This window comes from Colias philodice, chromosome 9, assembly GCF_061535455.1.
Source record: "Colias philodice isolate Cphi_HAF_F1 chromosome 9, ilColPhil1 Martin Lab GWU primary, whole genome shotgun sequence".
Taxonomy (NCBI): domain Eukaryota; kingdom Metazoa; phylum Arthropoda; class Insecta; order Lepidoptera; family Pieridae; genus Colias; species Colias philodice.
The window spans coordinates 9,277,297-9,296,226 of record NC_143094.1 but is presented as its reverse complement, the minus strand read 5'-3'; the positions used below and the strand labels follow the sequence as shown (position 1 = coordinate 9,296,226).

General features: G+C 33.1%; 1 protein-coding gene across 4 annotated transcripts; it reads right to left on the bottom strand.

Annotated features, from left to right (window-relative positions):
• Nucleotides 1-120: 120 nt before the first annotated feature.
• On the bottom strand, nt 121-13,906 carry LOC149486022 (gamma-aminobutyric acid receptor subunit delta-like). 4 transcript variants are annotated; one of them, XM_089699307.1, is made up of 10 exons: nt 13,253-13,906; nt 7,412-7,479; nt 6,188-6,255; nt 5,384-5,601; nt 4,779-4,861; nt 4,080-4,232; nt 2,738-2,936; nt 1,896-2,103; nt 1,494-1,604; nt 121-599 (listed from the first exon to the last, which is right to left on the bottom strand). In XM_089699307.1, exons 1-10 carry the CDS (start codon nt 13,342-13,344, stop codon nt 381-383), a joined length of 1,419 nt encoding a protein of 472 aa, XP_089555433.1. In that variant the 5' UTR covers nt 13,345-13,906; the 3' UTR covers nt 121-380. The 4 variants fall into 4 exon arrangements, with proteins under 4 accessions (XP_089555433.1, XP_089555435.1, XP_089555432.1 ...); XM_089699309.1 differs by having other exon boundaries at nt 5,384-5,604; nt 7,412-7,475; nt 13,253-13,905; XM_089699306.1 differs by having other exon boundaries at nt 5,384-5,604; nt 13,253-13,904.
• Between the last annotated feature and the right edge of the window lie 5,024 nt (nt 13,907-18,930).

Here is an 18,930-nt window from a genome sequence, read left to right as displayed (position 1 = left end):
CTTTCAAGGTATTGTCTTCATCCTTATATTATGATAGTCTATGAAGGTATGAGGTATCTCATTACCTTCTACGCTTCGGGTACATTGTACCAATAGCCATAGAATTATAAGAAGGCACTCTTAAAAAATAAAACTTAATTTATTATAAATATTATAGGTATCGAATATTTACATTTTGGGAGATAAACATTCTTTAGCTTACATAACTTACAATTTCATGGACGTTTTAAAATGGTAGGTACTACGTACCTCTTAATATATTTATGTCATTTTGCTATAGCAGAGTTCCAATATGTACAATCACAACTTTGCTTATTAGGCACTGTTCACAATCAATTGATATGCAATTAACGATAGCACTATTGGTCCATGAACCTATGTCACCCATGCAGCGCTCGGTGCGCCTCACTGAGGTACGTGGTCCAGTAGATTACTGTGAAGAGTATGAAGCACATGGGAAACACCATGAGGGCGTATTTGTCGAGGGCTCCGTGCTGCGCGCCGCAGAACATGACGCCGCGTTCGGCCGCTGCGGCTATCCTCGACCACAGGGTATTTGCTGAACCAGTTCGGGGCATGGCCTCCAAAATTGGCGAGTCCTAAAAAGAATAACAAATCAAATAATAAAGTATAGATCTTTTAAAGAAGTGTGCCCTTACAATTGGGATAAGAGATGCGATTTTTTATTTTACAATTAACTGGGTATAGTTTCTGACTGACTGTATTTGGGCCGATAGTATCAAATCCCGACGTGAATTTGTTAAATTTTCGTGCTGTCGAAAGCAATACCAGTGCACATTGTTTCTGATTTTAAACCCAGTTTTGGCGTAAAAATCCTTTTGGCAGATAAGGGATCTAAAGGAACTATACTATGTAACGTAGGTAATATACAGTAGGAGTTGACAGTGATCTTTTAATTCTAGGCCTGGGATTTAAATCTACGAAATTCATAATAGTTTACGCAGCAAATTCGTTATAGGTACAGTTCACTAAAAGTGTTCGAAAATCTATGCAATTCGTCTAGTTGTGCTGCAATCTATTTCTTTTTAATTTAGCTGTGTTTAGCGATACCATTTCACTCTGTGCTGGGTTGGTGTTGAACACTTTTTTCATCTTTTACCTTACTAACGTGTCTCGTCTCACATCCAACCTTATTTCCTCTCCAACTTCTCCTTTCCGAAGAGGTGGACTAGAAATTTTTGCTCGTTTAAATACTACCGATCTTTTTCTTTTTGCCTTTTTTATCATAAGGGAGAGAAAAGCATTAATATAAATTCCGGATAACACATACTTAATAACATGGATGGTTTTCATTTAATTGACGATTCGATACCAATATCTTCTTTTGTAGACTTGCGACTTTTCTTCAATATCAATTTCCTATTTCAACCTACATTTAGTGCATTGCATTGTGACCATCATGTAATAGAATGAGGGTGATATACATCTATGGAATCTACTTCCTAAGACGCTTGATCGAGTAAAATATTTACCCTTTGAATGGTTTGATGTGAGAACTGTTGTTTGAGGCCTTCATCTTCGACACTTAGTTGTGGTGAAAAAACGCCGCCTTGCGGTGTTCCGGTCACCGGCGTGCTAAGCCTCTGCAAATTTAACATATTAATTATGATATTTCGTATAACATTTTGATTTGATAATTGATATTATTAAGTATTTAAATTTTAAACGGGGAAGGGGTACTATAATCTGTAATTAAATAATAGTCCAACGCTTTTTAAGCGTTAGGTGTAATTGGTGCCTGAAATTCCCGTCTTTATTAGTTCCTAAATATCCCGCCTAATATTTTATAGTATCAACAACAATATGTAGGTACCTAAGTATCATAAATTAAGGTCATATTTCTTTTATATGGATTTTAAAACGGCAATTGTTACCTGTGAATGATTCATATGTAAGGGTGGTGCAAGTTGTGCTGCAGAAGCTGCTCGTCGAAGGTCCTGCCTCCGGCGGCTCCAGCTCTTGTCGTATCGGATACCGAAGAGGACCACGAAGTACTCCAGCAGAGCGAGGAATACGAATATCGTGCATGAGATCAGCCAGACTTCTATACACTTCAATTCTAGCGCGTCAGGTGAGTTCGTGCTGGAAATTAGATAAACTGTAATATCTGTAGCTTTTGTCACGTTTTGTCGAATTTTATACTTGTTGTTGTGGAACTTTAGAAGGTTCAAAATCAACTAGAGGAGGAAATTATTAAGTTCGGTAGTTAATCACTAGGTCGCTAACAGTATCGTGAAATTATTTAAAATAGGCGATTATTTTGAAACTTGTATGTTGAATTGCAAGAAAATAATTATACCTAATGAGACGTCCATATAACCTATAGATATAAACATAAGGAGATACGAAGGAAAATTGCTAGTAATTTCATAATAGCCTGAGCAAACAGCAATCAACTTTAAAGCTTTGCTGTGCGTCAAGTGGGGGAATAAATTCAATTTTTTAAGAGGGCAATTAATGGTATCGATGACGATACTTAAAAAATTAACGTTATTACTTATACACATACACAATAGGTATACATAGATATACATTAGTCAATTATCTTCTAAACATAAAATAACATTTTCATGTAATTCGTTCTTGAATCTTGCATTTACATATAAATATGATCCGCATGTTGTTTTGAAAGTCAGAAGCCTTTCAAATATTACATACCTACTTATATACATTCTTAAAATGCCTTAGCTACAAGTTATTATTCTGTTTAGCTCACCTCACAGTATCGAACATCGTGACCAACGAAAGCAGCGTAGTGACCAGCAGGACCATGCGTCCAGGAACGATTTCTGGAATAACGCAGAAACTTCCCCAGGAGATTATGACGAACAACGACGACGGGAGGTAGCTCTCCAGGAGATAGCCTCGCAGTTCTCTTGATAATTTAATTTGTAAACGTGCTGCTGAATGTTCACCTATTATGGAAAATACTTAGTAACATGTCTTGATTAATATGATCATGTATTTGGAGTCATTTTGACGTCTTCGATATAAGAAGACTTCGAATACATTACCTAATATTCCACATAAAAATGTGATTTATTATTATTACTAATTAGTTTACTATTATATGTATTACTAGGTACATGTACAGTTTTTAAAACGGTACGGTGAACCGTTATTTTTTTAATTTGTTAAAGAATATAGGTATCTATGGAAGATAGATAGATGAAGTAGAATCAGCACTAAATCGGGAGTCATAGCTGCAAAAGCTTCTTAGCAATAAGTTTAGATAATAATAACTACGTATTTAGTACTAAGTATTTATATTTATACCTACTCTAACATAACATGCTTCCACTACTTTGTCTACTATTCTACTGCAGCCTACAAGTTCATGGCATTATCATTGATACTGCTACATCTACGTTATGGTAACATTTAACATTCATGTTTCTTTTTTCATTGTACTTACATTGCATTAAACACATTTGTACAGTAGATCGTAGCTCTGGTAGCCTTATTTTAACCACAGACATTAGAACAAATACCATGCAACGTTTACACTCACTTACACGCGAAGATAAGAAAAGTTTGGGTTAGTAACATTGGTGTTACAATGTTTACGTTTTGAACAAATAACAAACATGCATGCAATCTGTATTTACAATTATTATATCTTCTTTATTTAATTAAGACGCTTCGCTCTTATTTCTTACATCAGGTTACAATATAAGATGTAGGTATTTAATTAAAAAACTGAGTAGGTATGAACATATTCGATATGTATAAATATAGATAATCATATTCATAATTTTTAAAGTTAATTTTATACGCAAAGAATTGCTCTTATGAAGAGATAGTTAGTGTGTCAATCAAAATATTTATTCCCATATCATAAAAAAATGACATTCTGGCAGTTAAATGCCTTCATAATAAAGATATCAGATACCCTGATCATCTGTAAGGTATTTTCCGAGTTCCGGTCCAAACAATTTGAGCTTTGCGTCAAGAAGTATCGCGGTATGCGTGCACATTGCGCTAGCGTTAGTAAATAGATACACGTTATTACAATATAACGCGCAAACAGAAGCGCAAAGCCATAAGTATACATTTACCTTCACCAAAATTTCGAATATGATTACTTTTATCAGTAACGAATGTGACCACGTATTTGGGCAGCCGGAACTCGTGACGTTGCTCGCCGCCCAGCCCGAACCACGGTGCGACCTCTCGCCACTCGAAGCGGACGTCTTCTGTGGTGTATTTATCTGGAGATCATAATTTGATAGGAAGTTAATTAAATATAAACAGCAATGCATAAAGTTTACGCACGAGTAGTCTGTTATGTACCTATAAATGACTGAAAATTATTTATATTTATCGAAATGCTTACCTTTATACATATAATTTACTTTCACTATGTTATTTTATAGAGAACTTTAATAAACATACTTTAAAATTATACATTATATAATTATTTATTTAACCAAACGTAGCGTTAGTGGTCCGCATTTTTATTGAGCGTGGTGCGTGGAACAATATATCATAGCGTGATTAATCTGATTAATTTTTAATTATTTAACTGAATGACTTTATTAAATCACCCATAAAATACACAAACGCGTATAAATGTGATATTTGTTTAATAAATAGGTGAAAGAAAAAAAAAGTAAGAAGTATATATGTACCTAATTACGAAACTGCTTGCCGCGTTTTAAAATTCACCATTGAAAATAGTGATATGGATTTCATAACATGTTCAGTTCTCAATAAAGTATTATTTAGTAAAATTACATTTTTTTCATAATACTTACAACTACTGAAGTCTATCGCACAGTTCTGTACGTCTAATGGGTAAAGAACGAAGTCCATCTCGCACTTTATTGTTATTGTAGCACTGTAACATAAAACAGAATTAAATACTAATATTACTCGCCCGTACAGTAAATCTGTGAAATTTCTATTCAAATTCAAAGGAGTAGTAGTTCCTATGGAATATTTTAGTGTCCCCTTTAAACAGAAGAGGACGCGAATAACATCTATAAACCTTATGTCCATGCGGTCTATAAAAAAACGTCGTATCGCATTACGAGAGTATGGTAAATGTAGATAGTATATTATCACATATTAGGCTTGCGGATATATTTGGAAGCAGAAATATACCATTCATAATAATAATCATCGTCAACTGTAGGTCAAGAATGGATATTTTCAACGATTGGACTAAGTGTTAAATTTAAATCTAACAAAAATAACTTTATCAAAATATGAACTGTCGCTTTCAGTCACTTAAAATAGGCGATGACTGTTTCTGATGACGGAGTTACGTGTTAATAGTGAAAATAACATTTTCTTATTTCATAATGGACATATAAGTTTGATAAACTGCGTGTATGTTAAAAATATACAACAGACGAACCCAATACTGACTGAGACGGTGCGGTTTGCGTATAGCCTTAAGGAGGCCATTTCTTGCAGTACTGAGAGGATCCTCATAGTCTGCAACTGCCAAATATACAAATCTGGGGTCCAGATCAGCTGGCGGAACTCCCATGGCAGGTCTATGAACGCCATGCCAGGTGGCACGTTTAATCGTAACTCTTCCCACGACACTTGTAGGAAAACATCTAACGTTATCTCCTAGAACAAAACAAAATTCACTACAAAATTCTATGATCGAAAAGAAAGAAATGGATGAGTATTATTAAAGCTTCCTGATGGAAATGCTATTGCAGATTGTCAAAAAGGAGTAGGTAGTGCTCTAATTGAAATAAAATGTACATACCTAATTTACGGGCACGGTATTGTTGTTATTAATTAAAATTTAAGCTCAAAAATACCTTTCCATCCAGAAAGTCGTTTATGAATCATCCCTCTGAATTCCATAATAAATAGGCCAATTGAACTATGTGCTTTACGTCATCAGAATATTAATACTCTTAACAATATTTAGGTTGTGTAGGCGTCACCAAATTTCACGTAATTGTTTGCAATGCATTATCAAATATCAAATATTATTGAAATATTGCCAGTTCAATTGAAGTTAGTAAATATATATCAATTGGTATTGCTGAATCGCGTTAAGAACTACCTAAGCGAGAGAAAATATTTTGTAAATTAATTACACGAGCTTATGATTTTTACATTTCTCTACATTTTTGGTACCTATTATGAAATTTTAATTATAGTGCAGAAGTGTTAGATATGGACAATGGACATGTACCTCTTTATTCTCGTCGACACCAGACACTCGGTTTACATTTATACCTATGTATACTGTAGTATTTTTGCCTGAAACATAAAAACAAAGATTTAATATTAAGTTTCATAGTAAGTTGCGGTTAGTTTCATTGATATCCATAAACTGTTGCATAGGTTGTAGGAATTATCAGTTTTATGGCTCTTGGTGGAGATATCACCGATACGCGCCTTGTTCCATAATAACCAACTGTATTCAGGTTTCGATGTTTTTACATAATCAATACAATGTCTGTAAATTGATTATACGATCATGTTGTAATAGGTGATTTATCACATATTAAATATATGTTAACAATCTTACATGTCCCATGAATTTATACACTCTAGTTAGTAAACTTACTATCTTTGTTGTGGAAATTTGTAGACGTTCTTTCTTTTGATGAAAACTATAATATTTTTCGATTTAAGGGCATCTCAACAATTTTAGAGTGAATGATCTCTACGTCAAATTTATCCTTCCTGCTTCCTATCTAATATTACATTAGATAATATACAAACTTTAATTTGGAACTAACAAAAGAAAGTTTATTATTTTAGACGTCTAGGGTCTGTCCTTCATTAACTATAGATAGAAATTCTAATACACATTTTCGTAATATGTTAAGCGGAAATTATAGTTTGACTAATGACTGCCTATGCTAACAACGTCTATTTTCCGCTGAATAATGTCCGGTCTTAAGTGGATAGCTGTCTGATTTGGCCCCATCATGAGAGATCAGCGCAAAATTAAAATTGCTAAAAATATCTGCGTGGATATAAATAGAAGGTCGCGTCTAAAGTAAAAACAAATATCCATAACTTCCTATCGTAGCGTTGCCCTGACCTTTTTGGTGGCCTGAACGAAAAGTGACAGTTCGATTACTGAAAGAGTGGAATAGAGGAGACATTACATAGCGTTTATTTCTTAACTAAAAGTTCTCTAGCATTTTATATTTACAATCTTATGATCATATTTAAATATAATCATAAGATTGTTATATCATATGTAAAAATATGAGAATTTTTACATTATAACTTTTAAATCAAAGCAACCAATCTATAAAACCGTTCATTGTAACTTTGTAAGGGAAGGTTTCATAAGAAATAAGCTGTTAAACTGTAAGTGGATTACAAGTGTCATTGCCGTAACCCTGGAGCAGTGGATGAAAGGATTACACAATAGATTTAATAATAGAGAAATACTTACCAGGCGGAATGTTTCTGCTGTAGTTGGTTGGTAGCTGATACGCGTATTGGTCTATGTATAGGATCTGGCTGAAAGAAAGTGGATATATATAATATTTAATTAAATTATAATATTACCGTACACGATACAGGTGGACAGATCAAACTGGTTATTTATTATTAACATTCTAAGATTTTTATTCTAGATGGCAAATCATGAAATCCTTTGAAATGGGAATGTAATATTGTAGGCTCTATTAGTATTAAGATTATGAAAATTGTAGAGTTCACCTTTAAAAGTTAACTCGTAAACGTTTGACTATTTTATATTTGAATTATGAATTATTTTATTTCAAATTGTGTAGGTACCAAATCCGAAAAGTCTTCTTCTGTACTTTTTTTTTAAATTCTTCATATAAATATTTTCATACGATCGGTTGATAAGATAAGTTATACTTTGTATTATTGCCTCTAGGTGGAACTTCGCTGTAGAGTTTTAGATAAAAAAAATGAACTGGAGCTAGACTTAAGTGCCGTTATACCTATAGCTAAGAATTACTAAATTATAATTATACTTCGCACTCGAAAGTCATTGTTGGAAAATTGTTAAGTACTATTGAAATTTTAATATTTATTTGGAGCTCCATTCGTTTCTTATTTTTTGATTGTTGGTCTTAAAGTATTTTAGCCAATACGTTGTCTATAGTAACTTTGATCTTGATCATAATGTTATCAAAACACAATAAACAATTATTTATGGTTCTAAAGCAAACATCTGAAGGTTCATGTATTATTATTCCTAATCATTATTTAATTTATAATCCATTATTAAATATAAGACGTCAATTTGATCTAACAAAGTGTAGATAACATGTTTGTAATAAATACAATACTTGATGTGAAGTTGCTCTAGTTAATACACATTTGTGGTAAACAATTTCTGTATATGATTGTATCCTGGCTATCCATTCCTAATCCATTACGCTTTGGATAATTTTATTTCCTTGTACTACCGAATTTCCACATATATACTTACTGTGTGGAAATTTTCAATGGGCCCTGGAGGGAAAGTACATGAATTAATACTGAAGAAGAATTTAAAAAGAAATAGAACTGCATTCAAAATTTTCGAAAATTCACTTGCATCGACCGGGAATGAAACTAACTAAAAATGAAAAAATTGAAATTTGTAATTTTATTCTTAAAATCGATACAAATAGGCCTTATCCGTAAAACATTAAATCTTTATTATGGAGTACATATGGGCCTTAATCAAGGTCTACCAAATTCTACCAGCTTTATAATATTAGTATAGATTACTTTATGTCGCAATTAAACTAGTTAAATAATGACTGAGATATTAAGAATGTACTAATAATGTATCTAATATAAAAAAATCCTCTAGGGTGCATTATTTTACAAGGATATTCTTGTAGTAAAAAAAGTATTCATAGTTGCAAATTGACGTGACACACCCTTTGCGTGGCGACCATTATAATTTCCCAACGAATATGTGTAACTGCATTAGCTTGGAATCAACCTTGAGTGGTAAAGTGGGAACAAACTCATGTAGAAACTGTAATTGCAGCGGTCGGTAAATCGCATGTCTCGAACTTGACACGACTTTATACCTACCGCCTACAGTCTACACGTTCTGTCTTACACGGCCCTTTGTGAAGAAAATTCTCGGTTGAGATAAAGAGTGTAATAATTAATAGCGATGCATGTATGAAAATTGCGTATGGGCGTTGTTGCTGAAATGATTACTTATTATTATTGAAGTACGAGGATGACAGATTTTGATTAATATTAGCTACGATAATGCGCAGGTATGAGTATGATACATCAGGTTAATGGTGATATCTTGAAGATGAAAAGAAGCCAAGCAATAAAAAAATATCTGAGGGCCTTTCCGAGTTCATTAGATAGGTACATAGAGCTATATTTACAAATGCTATCGAAAGCGAATAAAATAAATGTAAATTTTCAAAGTTTGGTATTACACGGTCACAAAATTATAGTTAACATGGAAATATCTCGTTTGTTACTTGAACCTCAGAGCATTGGGATTTAAAAATCATTTGGTCAGATAAATATCATAATACACATTGAACTGATGAACATTTCGTAAGGGTAAATGGCCGTCTGGTTTCTGTAATCTGCCATTTAGATATTTTACTTTCAGAGAATAAAGGCCAGATTTTCCAATTCAAGGCTTTGTTTAAGGAAAACTATAACATAAATATAAATATACCTAATATAACACAAAAAATTTTTAAGTAAATACTTGTTCCAAATAAAGCAAATGGACTACTTAATATTTTTATAATACCTAACTAAATAATAAGACGAATCATTTGTCAGGAAAGGCGAAGGCGTAGGTATAAGAAATGTCTGCAAAAATAACGAAAGTCCGATATTTTCTAAAAATATTTTGCATTCATGCGTGTGTTATTAGCTAAGAGTAAATCCTTGCTTATACAGACAAGAAAAATATAATAAAAGCGTATGATTGTCGGCTCAATGGTCATTTAACAGCACATAAATGTTTCTCAAACGTTTTATGTGTTAGCCGTTGTTTTGATGTTCGGGAGATTATTAGCGTTTTTTATTTCAGATGCCCTTAAGTTTTTCCACCTAGTAGTTGAGCATGTTTTGAAATCAATTGGATCAGATGTTTTTCCTCTAATAAGAATGTAGGAACCATATTAATAATGTCGAATGTTGGATATTATTAATTTAAGGGAATTTTGGATATAATGATAAAGAAGGTGTGTGGAACGCTTGGGATAGCTGGGATTAATAACGGCATATAGAAAGTTTCATGAAAAACACATTCGGAGTGTCACCATACTACTCACTTACACAATTGACGATACGTGAGACGAAGGTAAGAAGAAGGATGCAATTATTGAACATTAGAATAAAACCCTACCCAGTATGTTTAAGGGTTGGTGGCAGAAGAATTGAAAATGAAAAGAATTGAAATTCGCTAATTTTCATACTTAGTATTTGATAAGATCTATCCTAATGGCTTTACAAAGTGTTACAAGTATGATCTACTTACTTATAAACAATATTTTCATATTGTGATTCTTTATATCGATATGGGGAGGAATACCATCGAATCTGATAAGGCTTCAGTTAAGTCTATGGGGGTATTAATACTCTTAGGAGTATATGTAATTATGTACTTGTTACGTATATACAACCTAACGTAATAAATAATTAATCTTATTGAGAGGCAAAAATAAGTCTTGGAGCACTGTTTATACCACAGTTTATACATAATATTAATAAGAAGTAAAGATTGTTCAAAGAAGTTGTATTGTAGTATCAAATTTCGGACCACCAAACCGATTTTGACAATTACTTCGCCTGTAGAACTACTACTACTATTTGTAGGATGAGATAGAGATTTTTTTTTGTGTAATATGGAGTTTATTCAAGCGGAGCAGGAGTAAGCGAATATATTGCATAAAAAGTGAATAGATGACATTATCCAATGTATTTAGCGATTCGTTTGATAATGTTTCGGGTAAATGGTATGTGGCAGCCACTCAGGCGCTTCTGGCGAATGTCCAGATTGTCTACGGGTTAGTTATAAAGCAATATAATTTAATTGTACAACAAATTACATATTTTTAAACAGTTGTCATAAACATGAACCCTTTGATCAATTTCACTTTTAAGTTGTTTGATTCGTTCAAATCTTACATTGTTGAGTGTTTCTTGTCTCTATATTTAATTGAGTCGAAACACTTTTGATCATATTGTTTATGTAATATGTTATATTTACCGTAAAAATAACAAATACACAAAAAGATAATTAATTTAGGACCTTATAAATTAAACGAAACACTTTAAGATAATTTACCTACTCTTAAATATATTCAGAATTCTGATATTTTGTAGACGACCTAAATTTGACGCTCTATTTAATTAATAATAATTGAATGACTTATGTTCAAAATTAAATAAGTCAAATAACAAATGAAATATTATTATTGGACGACCGTACTAACGCATGAGATGATGCATTTTTCACGCGTGTAGGCACCTAGAGCTGAATACGACGTATAGTATTAAATTATCTGTGATACGACAGACGCAGTTGCAATGTTAGTTATTCAGAGCAAGGGTTTATTTTTGTTGTCACAGTTACCGCGATAGCTGCAGTATATTTGGGTTATAAGTGACGCACATTCGTCTGATGATTACAGCTAATTTTGGCATCTGTTAACTCTATTATTATCGATCATTAGACTCTTTGATTGGCATTGCTAACCTTGTGTTCTTTTGTAGAGCTCGTATGACACGCTTTGGGATGGATTAAAATATCAATTTATTTATAATATTACATTTAATTGAATTTTCTCAACAAAGTTTTTAAAGTTGCTTGCTTATTAGAAGACATTATATGAACTTATTTATTAGTATAGTTTTTGATCTTGTAGTAAATTAAAGGTCGTAGGTGAATTCTGTGTGAATTTTTGACAAATAAGTTAAAGAAATTGGAATTTATCTACATCAAACCTAAATAAGTAGGTACATAATAATTCAAAACTCAATGCACGAAGGTGTACTTCAAATGACTTTAAATGCAACTAATATAATAAGTCTTACGTTAATTGTATATGTCAGGTTCAAAGTTCAACGGTCTATTTTTAACGATCGTTGAGTTTTAGTTTACAATTATTGTTTAGTTTGTCATCAGTTCATCACACACCGATTGCAGATACCGTGATGATGCCTGTGCGTCATACTGACGTACCTTTGTAGTAATCTAAACTCTTAGTGTTGCCAAAAATAATTCTGAACGGCATTTAAAGGAAAATATTGCAGCTATATTGTGCTGTAATGGGCAAGACCACTTTGTGTACAAAGTGAGTACGTTACTACAAATTAGGTAATCATTCAATAAGGTTTATTTCAGCTTATGTTTACCGCCTGCAATAAATAACCGCATCACTGATACACGCTTACTATGATTCAACTCTTGTTTTTTCCAGCTATAACTACACACAATTATATACATAAAAATCCATTTACCTATGTTCGTTGGCGATTTCAACTTTATTAATGGCAAGTTTTATAAGAATAAATGTTAAAGCCGAATTTAATTATGTTGATCGTAAATATCTACAGTAATTGCGTTGCAAGCTTTTAAAGGATATTCAGGTCAGAACGTTAACTTTCGATTTTTACTGAAAAACATATACTTCAGCTGTAATTGGCGCGTCCGGTAAATCTGTCACAAATGTGGCAGATCGTTGCACCTGGCCAAGCTCAGGCGGTTGGCGCTTCGTTAGCGAGATCTGTTTATGTCAACAACTAGCTGTGCCAAGCGACGCTGTGTCCAGTCGCAATTTTTGATGACATCCAGCTCTTTATGGTTTCAATGAATATGCATGCTTTTGTTTATGTCTGGTGTTAATATTTTCATTCTACGCCCTCATATTTCACCGTTGGACGTTTTTATTTCGTGTAAATAGATTTTTAAATAGAATTTCGTGTATAATAAAAGTTCACTCGAAAAAATGATACTAACTACAACAAAAGCTTCGCGTATAACTGGAGTTATATCATCAACTTTTACCGGAAATTGAAAACAAATCAAGATACGACAGTTATCGCGCCATGTTTCCTCAAAACATTCCCATTCGAAAGTGGTGACAATGCCAAATAAATCTGAATCTAGCATCTGGGCATAGTTACAGCGAAGCAGCGACAACTAGTATTCGCGTGTTTTGCGAGCCCATCTGAATTATTTTTGTAGCTCATTCGAGGTCCCAGCGACATTTGCCAGGTTTACAGCTTTTATAATGCACTAAATATGTGTGAACGCGCGCGAGCTACGAACCTTGCACATTCTAGGAGTTCTTTGTTGGGGGCGAAGGAGGCTCCCCCGCCGGGCGCGACCAGCGCAAGGAGGAGCATCAGCAGTATCCACATGGCGGGCTACGGGCGCGCGGGTCTGCGCCGCTCGCGCACTCTCTTATCCACAACACACACTCGTCTGCACATGATCAGTTCACAGACACATCACTGATGTCGATCGAGAACACGGCTCTTTAAAATCCACGGGTCCGAGGTCCGAGAAGCAGCGAGTGCGGCACGAGACTGACGATGAAGCCGGGCGGGCGCGGGCGCGGTCATGGGCGCAACCTTCGCTTCCGCGCGATCACCCTGTGATGCGGAGCGATGCGAGAGGACTGCTCGCTACGAAATATGCTACGCAGCCCGCGTTTGCAGGCTTTGCGTGTGCGGCTTAAGCAATAAGAGCGCCCGCGATTTACTGACACATTTTTATCCAGCATTGTTGTAGATATTTATTAGCACAGACATGATTCGGAACGATGTTCTATTTACGAAAACATATTTACAGTAATTTTATAATGAAACAACAAACATTTTAATGACAACCAGGAGCTGGGTTGGTGTGTCGCGATCGCGTGACGAGCCTGCCGTGCCCAATCGTTAGACAACATTTGACTTTTGCAAACTCGAAACAACTGAAATAGACAGAGACGATTAAGTTGGCAAGTTTTTTCGGCAGTATTCACGTTGTGCCAACATCTTAACGCAGTGCGATGTTGATAAGAAAACCTTGCTACTCATTCATTTGCAGACATAAATATCGTATAATTTAACGGAAACAAAATCGAATACATAAGGGAATAATTTTGTAAACTGATACCTCAATAGAATAGGCTCTATATAAAGTAGGAATTTAGATTTTGAGGACCTATTTTTAATATTAACCTTAATTATTTTAATATCAAAATATCAATTTACTAATCATACGTTTTAATTTTAAGCACTATGTTAAATGTATGTGTGTATGATTGATGTAGGTACGTATCTTAAAGAATAAAGATTTTTTTATTATAATATAATAAAACAATATAAATAAAGTCCTTTGTTATTGTTATTCAAAATTGCAATTAAAATGATTATTGAAGGGTTAAATAAATAATTTAAAACTACATACATTAGAAACACTTAACGGCATTCATTTGTTTTGTTAGACATTACCATTTCAATGAAACTACAAATATTGTTCTTTGTTTTCTAAGTCAATGTTTAAAGGTTGATAACCTAATTACTAAAATGTATCATAAGGAATTTTATCCATCTAGTTGGTAACTGGATTTCATAATTTTTACTTGCGTCATCGAATGATAACATTATTTTTCTATTTTTTTTAAATAATGTAATTTGTTAGATGTTCTTCAAGCTTAAAACCTGAAACTAAAAAATAATTATTAATAGCACGCTCATGTGCATTTGAAACTATCGGACGAAAGAAATTCTGCATACATATTTCTATCAACTATTTCTCTTCCTTATAGGTATTAAGGAAAACCTTATAACTCAACTGGGTTCTATCACAAAAAAGACGACAACTAATTTTTATCATCGGTAAAGAAATATTAAGTAGTCTATCCCTGTATCAATTTGCTTATTCAAAGCAATTACAAAGGGAATATCAAATTGCCAGAAACATAGAATAAACTTGCAATTATTATTTCACAATAACAATAATTATTAGAGACGCGCAAATGCCCCTAGAGAATAGACCATAACACACTAGATTAAGCTGTTGGAAAGCGAAAGCTCTTTATTACATACTCAATATTTAAATAACCATAAACTAAAATGTTTTGAGGGCGCGAAATGAACTAAATATTTTCAGTGTCTCGGTGCTGGTCAGCCAGATAAAGATGGGCCAAAAATAAATAGCAGCGTAGTTTTGTCGCAAATGCGTGAAGTGCGGCTACGTAGGCAGCCCGGGAGTTCTGTTGTGACCATAGAGCGTACATTGAACTGGATGAGACAGTTGAAAAATAACACTTTTGTTTATTATTTACTATTGACTTAGTTATACGCTGTGTATACCATTATTTTTAAAAGAATAAGAGTTTGTATTTATTTAAATAATAATAAACCACATGATACACAGAATCTTTACAATATCGTTTATATAAATCATATATCATCGTTCTCGTGAATCGTGACGTCTATACTCAAATGACTATGGTTTTGTAATAAGATGCATTTACCATCTAGTATATATAATATGTGATCTGTGGTTGTTACGTTTCCGTAAAGTCCGAATGTAATAATTTTCCGGAAGTATTGTGATTAAGCATCACGCGAATTGATTAAATTAAAGTATAATTCTGATAAATGCCTACTTTCATAATTAATATGAAAGTAGGCATTGTTTTTTTACTAGCGACGTAACGACTGGTCATTGAAACTTGACCGATAATAAAAATTATTGTAGAGTCGTGACAATTATTTTAGGTAAAAAAATGCGATCTAGTATGATCTTGTAAAATATTTTAAATTTGTCAAAGATAAACTTATAGATACGGTCTTATCTTGATAATAGTGACTAATACCTACAATAGTCTATTCTAATTTCCATAAAATACAATAAGCGTAGGCAATAGGAAAAATAGGAAGTAATGACCACTTACGTAAATTTATTATTATTTATTAATTTATAATTTGAATGATAAAAAACAAAAATATCAAATGCAAGACAAATCTTATTTTTTGTGTAGTAAATAAGATTAATAAATAAGACAATTTGCCGGACACATAAGTTCTTTCATTTTCCGTGGTGTCTTCAGAAAAAACAGTCTCTGTACCTACTCAATATCTCTATCCCTCTATTAGTCAAACTGTTTTGGATCAGTCCTATAGGCCATAACTAACTTTACTTACCAGTTATCTTTACTCCCCTTAGAACGCTAGAAAACTTTCAATTTTTCATACTCTTTCCTGTTCGAGTGGCATTATACTTGTAGAGCAATTCTCTATTTATATAACAATAAAAAAAGTAAACTGTTTCATGATGTTATATTTTTTTTTTCAAATTGATTTGAAAACAAGTCGGTATTTCTACAATAGATTCAAATAGTTGCAATTAATATTGAAAAAATAAGTTATAGACACGGTGCATTGAACTCGCATCTGACCGTTCAATTTACTATTGAGTGTATCATTAGAAAATAGTTTAGTGCTTTCCATTACTCAGTCCCAGACAACTTTCTCTACGTCACGGAAATGGTTTCACGTCGGTACACGTGCGTAGGCCGTATTTTTTTTTGTTTGGCCGTCGTCCAGGTGTTTTGGCGGTCTCTGTCAATGTTGTATTTATTAATACTTCGCATTGTTGCGCTTCTGGCTCGTCTGAACGTCTGACCTTATCAGTTTTTTTCGACAATTACGTTTACCCTATTAAATCGCATGTCGTGGATTCCATGTGTGTATGTGTCGAAAAATTCTGGACGTTATCTAATTATAATAGTCTTTTTAATAATTTACAATGGACTTTATATGTATGAAACTGCAATTTTATGAGAAGTTGATACAGCGCGCGAGGTAATCGGTAAACAAAACAAATTTTAATCGTAATTATTATTAGTAATTATTATACAATAAATAAATGTGTTGAAGTAAATGGTTTCATTCAATAATTAAAATAATATCTAGTCATTTTTTTTTGTTTATACCATTACTTAAATTATATTTGTTGTGATTTTGATATAAATACTTTGCGTCGGAATAAGGGTAGGTACATTTTATCCAGCCTTCAATATTTTCAATCCGTGCTACGGTCATGTTTCGTAAACGATATGCCTTACTCCTGGCCCTTTTGATCACATTTTATTGCCCTTACTTCTAAACAAGATATTGAGGACTAATCGCAGAATTCCTTGAAGTCTATGCTAATTACACTGTACTCAAATACCAGGTACCCGTATTTAATGAAGGTTGGATAATTATCGAAGCAATAAATATGATCTAGTATTCATAAAGGACAACAAAAGAATTTATATGTTTACAGTCTACCATTATAGTAGTTTAAAAAAAGATTTCTCTGCATAATGAAGAAATAAAAGATCGAAAGCAAATAAACTCATAAGGGTGATAAAAAATCCAAGAGCGAAGCCAAGAACGTTCCACATTGTTCACGACCCAAATTTCACGACGTATTTATTTAGTTGAATGGTCGTTGCATTGATTGTTATTTGTTGGTAATTAAATTGAAAACCTCAATTACAATGTTTTACAAAGTGCAGATGTGCCAATTTTCTTATGCTAAAAAATCTACCTACATGGAGCACCTAGCTCCATTTGTAAGATCCTTCTACAATCTCATTTTTTTGATCAGGAGGGGTAACCTATTTTTTTGTATCCAGGCAATCATGTCGTTTGCATTGTATTAATTTTTTGCATTAATCATTGTTTGAGTGCTTATACAAACCGTAAGATTCTTTATCTGATTTTACTTGTGGACATTTTACTGTACTTATTGTCAATATTATGGATATGTATCTATCTAATAAACGTAGATTTAACACATTATTATAGTACATTGGTACTAAAGCTCTTTATGTTTAGCTAAGTACAACGTTTAAAAGAGTTTCCCGAACGAATAATTAATGCGCTATTTTTAAGTTTTTTTGCAAGACGATAAGTTTCATATTGCGTGTTTGTAACGATCTTAGCAAAGTTGAACACAACACACATTATTTTGAACTTATTACTGGTAAACAGTAATTGTACTATATTTGATAAATAGGTCTATGACAAACTTTAGTATAGCGACAAATTATAAGTATCAGTGTATTGCAGGCTTTGAATAACTTTGAAATTACTTCACTGCTATCTAAGTTAGTTTATTTATTTAATTATTTCATAAATTAATTTTCTATTAGACAATTCCTGTAAAGAACTCTATCTTTCTTAATATTAATGCAACACTATAGGTATTCGCTTTTAAGCGATAAGGCCGCCAAATTGTACATTTATTTTAAGTTACATATCGTTTCTGTTAATTCTGTTTTTGTGTGCATTGTACAATAAAGTGTTTTCTATTCTATTCACAAACAAGCAGATTCTATTACTTTCAGGAAATTAGTTCATGTTCATTGTGTCATTCAAAGTTATTCTCTAAACCACGACCTTGAAAAACACAAGTTACTTTGTAATAACCAGCAACTTTTTAAACTCAATTATAATTCATAATTTTCGTGCGTTATTAGCGAGCGCAATGGAAAATTAACTACATAATGCACCAATCAAATGCCAACTAAAAGTTCTCATAAAATTCACCTTGCAATTAAGTACAGGCATGAACTACTAATTCAGTAATTTGCTGACTGACGTGCTGCGCCAAATTCGCAATAATTAAAATTCGTTTCGTGTCATTTTCGTATAAACCGTTTCCGACATTGGGCTCCATTTGACCTCGTAAGGATTGCAACTGTGTCAAGAAAGTCCCTTTTGTTTTCCAGCGCCATAATCCTTTCATGGTAACGTTATGCACGCGATTTGAATGACGGGTGTTCTTGAGGGCGATATTCCTCAATATTTTACATGTCCTTATTGGTTTCAATTGTTTTTCGTGTTGAATAATATATAAAGCTTAGAGCTTGTTTGTTTGTAACGCGCTAATCTCAGGAACTACTTGAAATTCTTTCGGTCCGATTTGAAAAATTATTTCGGTGTTAGATAGCT

Bases quoted from the DNA above. Each gene is read 5' to 3' on its own strand.
- LOC149486022 (XM_089699306.1), bottom strand. From the start codon at position 13,344: ATGTGGATACTGCTGATGCTCCTCCTTGCGCTGGTCGCGCCCGGCGGG. The intron at 5,605-6,187 runs GTACATGTCCAT...GTTTTGTTCTAG, and splicing joins GTGTCGACGAGAATAAAGAG to GAGATAACGTTAGATGTTTT. The intron at 1,605-1,895 runs GTAACAATTGCC...TTAAATTTGCAG, and splicing joins TACATATGAATCATTCACAG to AGGCTTAGCACGCCGGTGAC.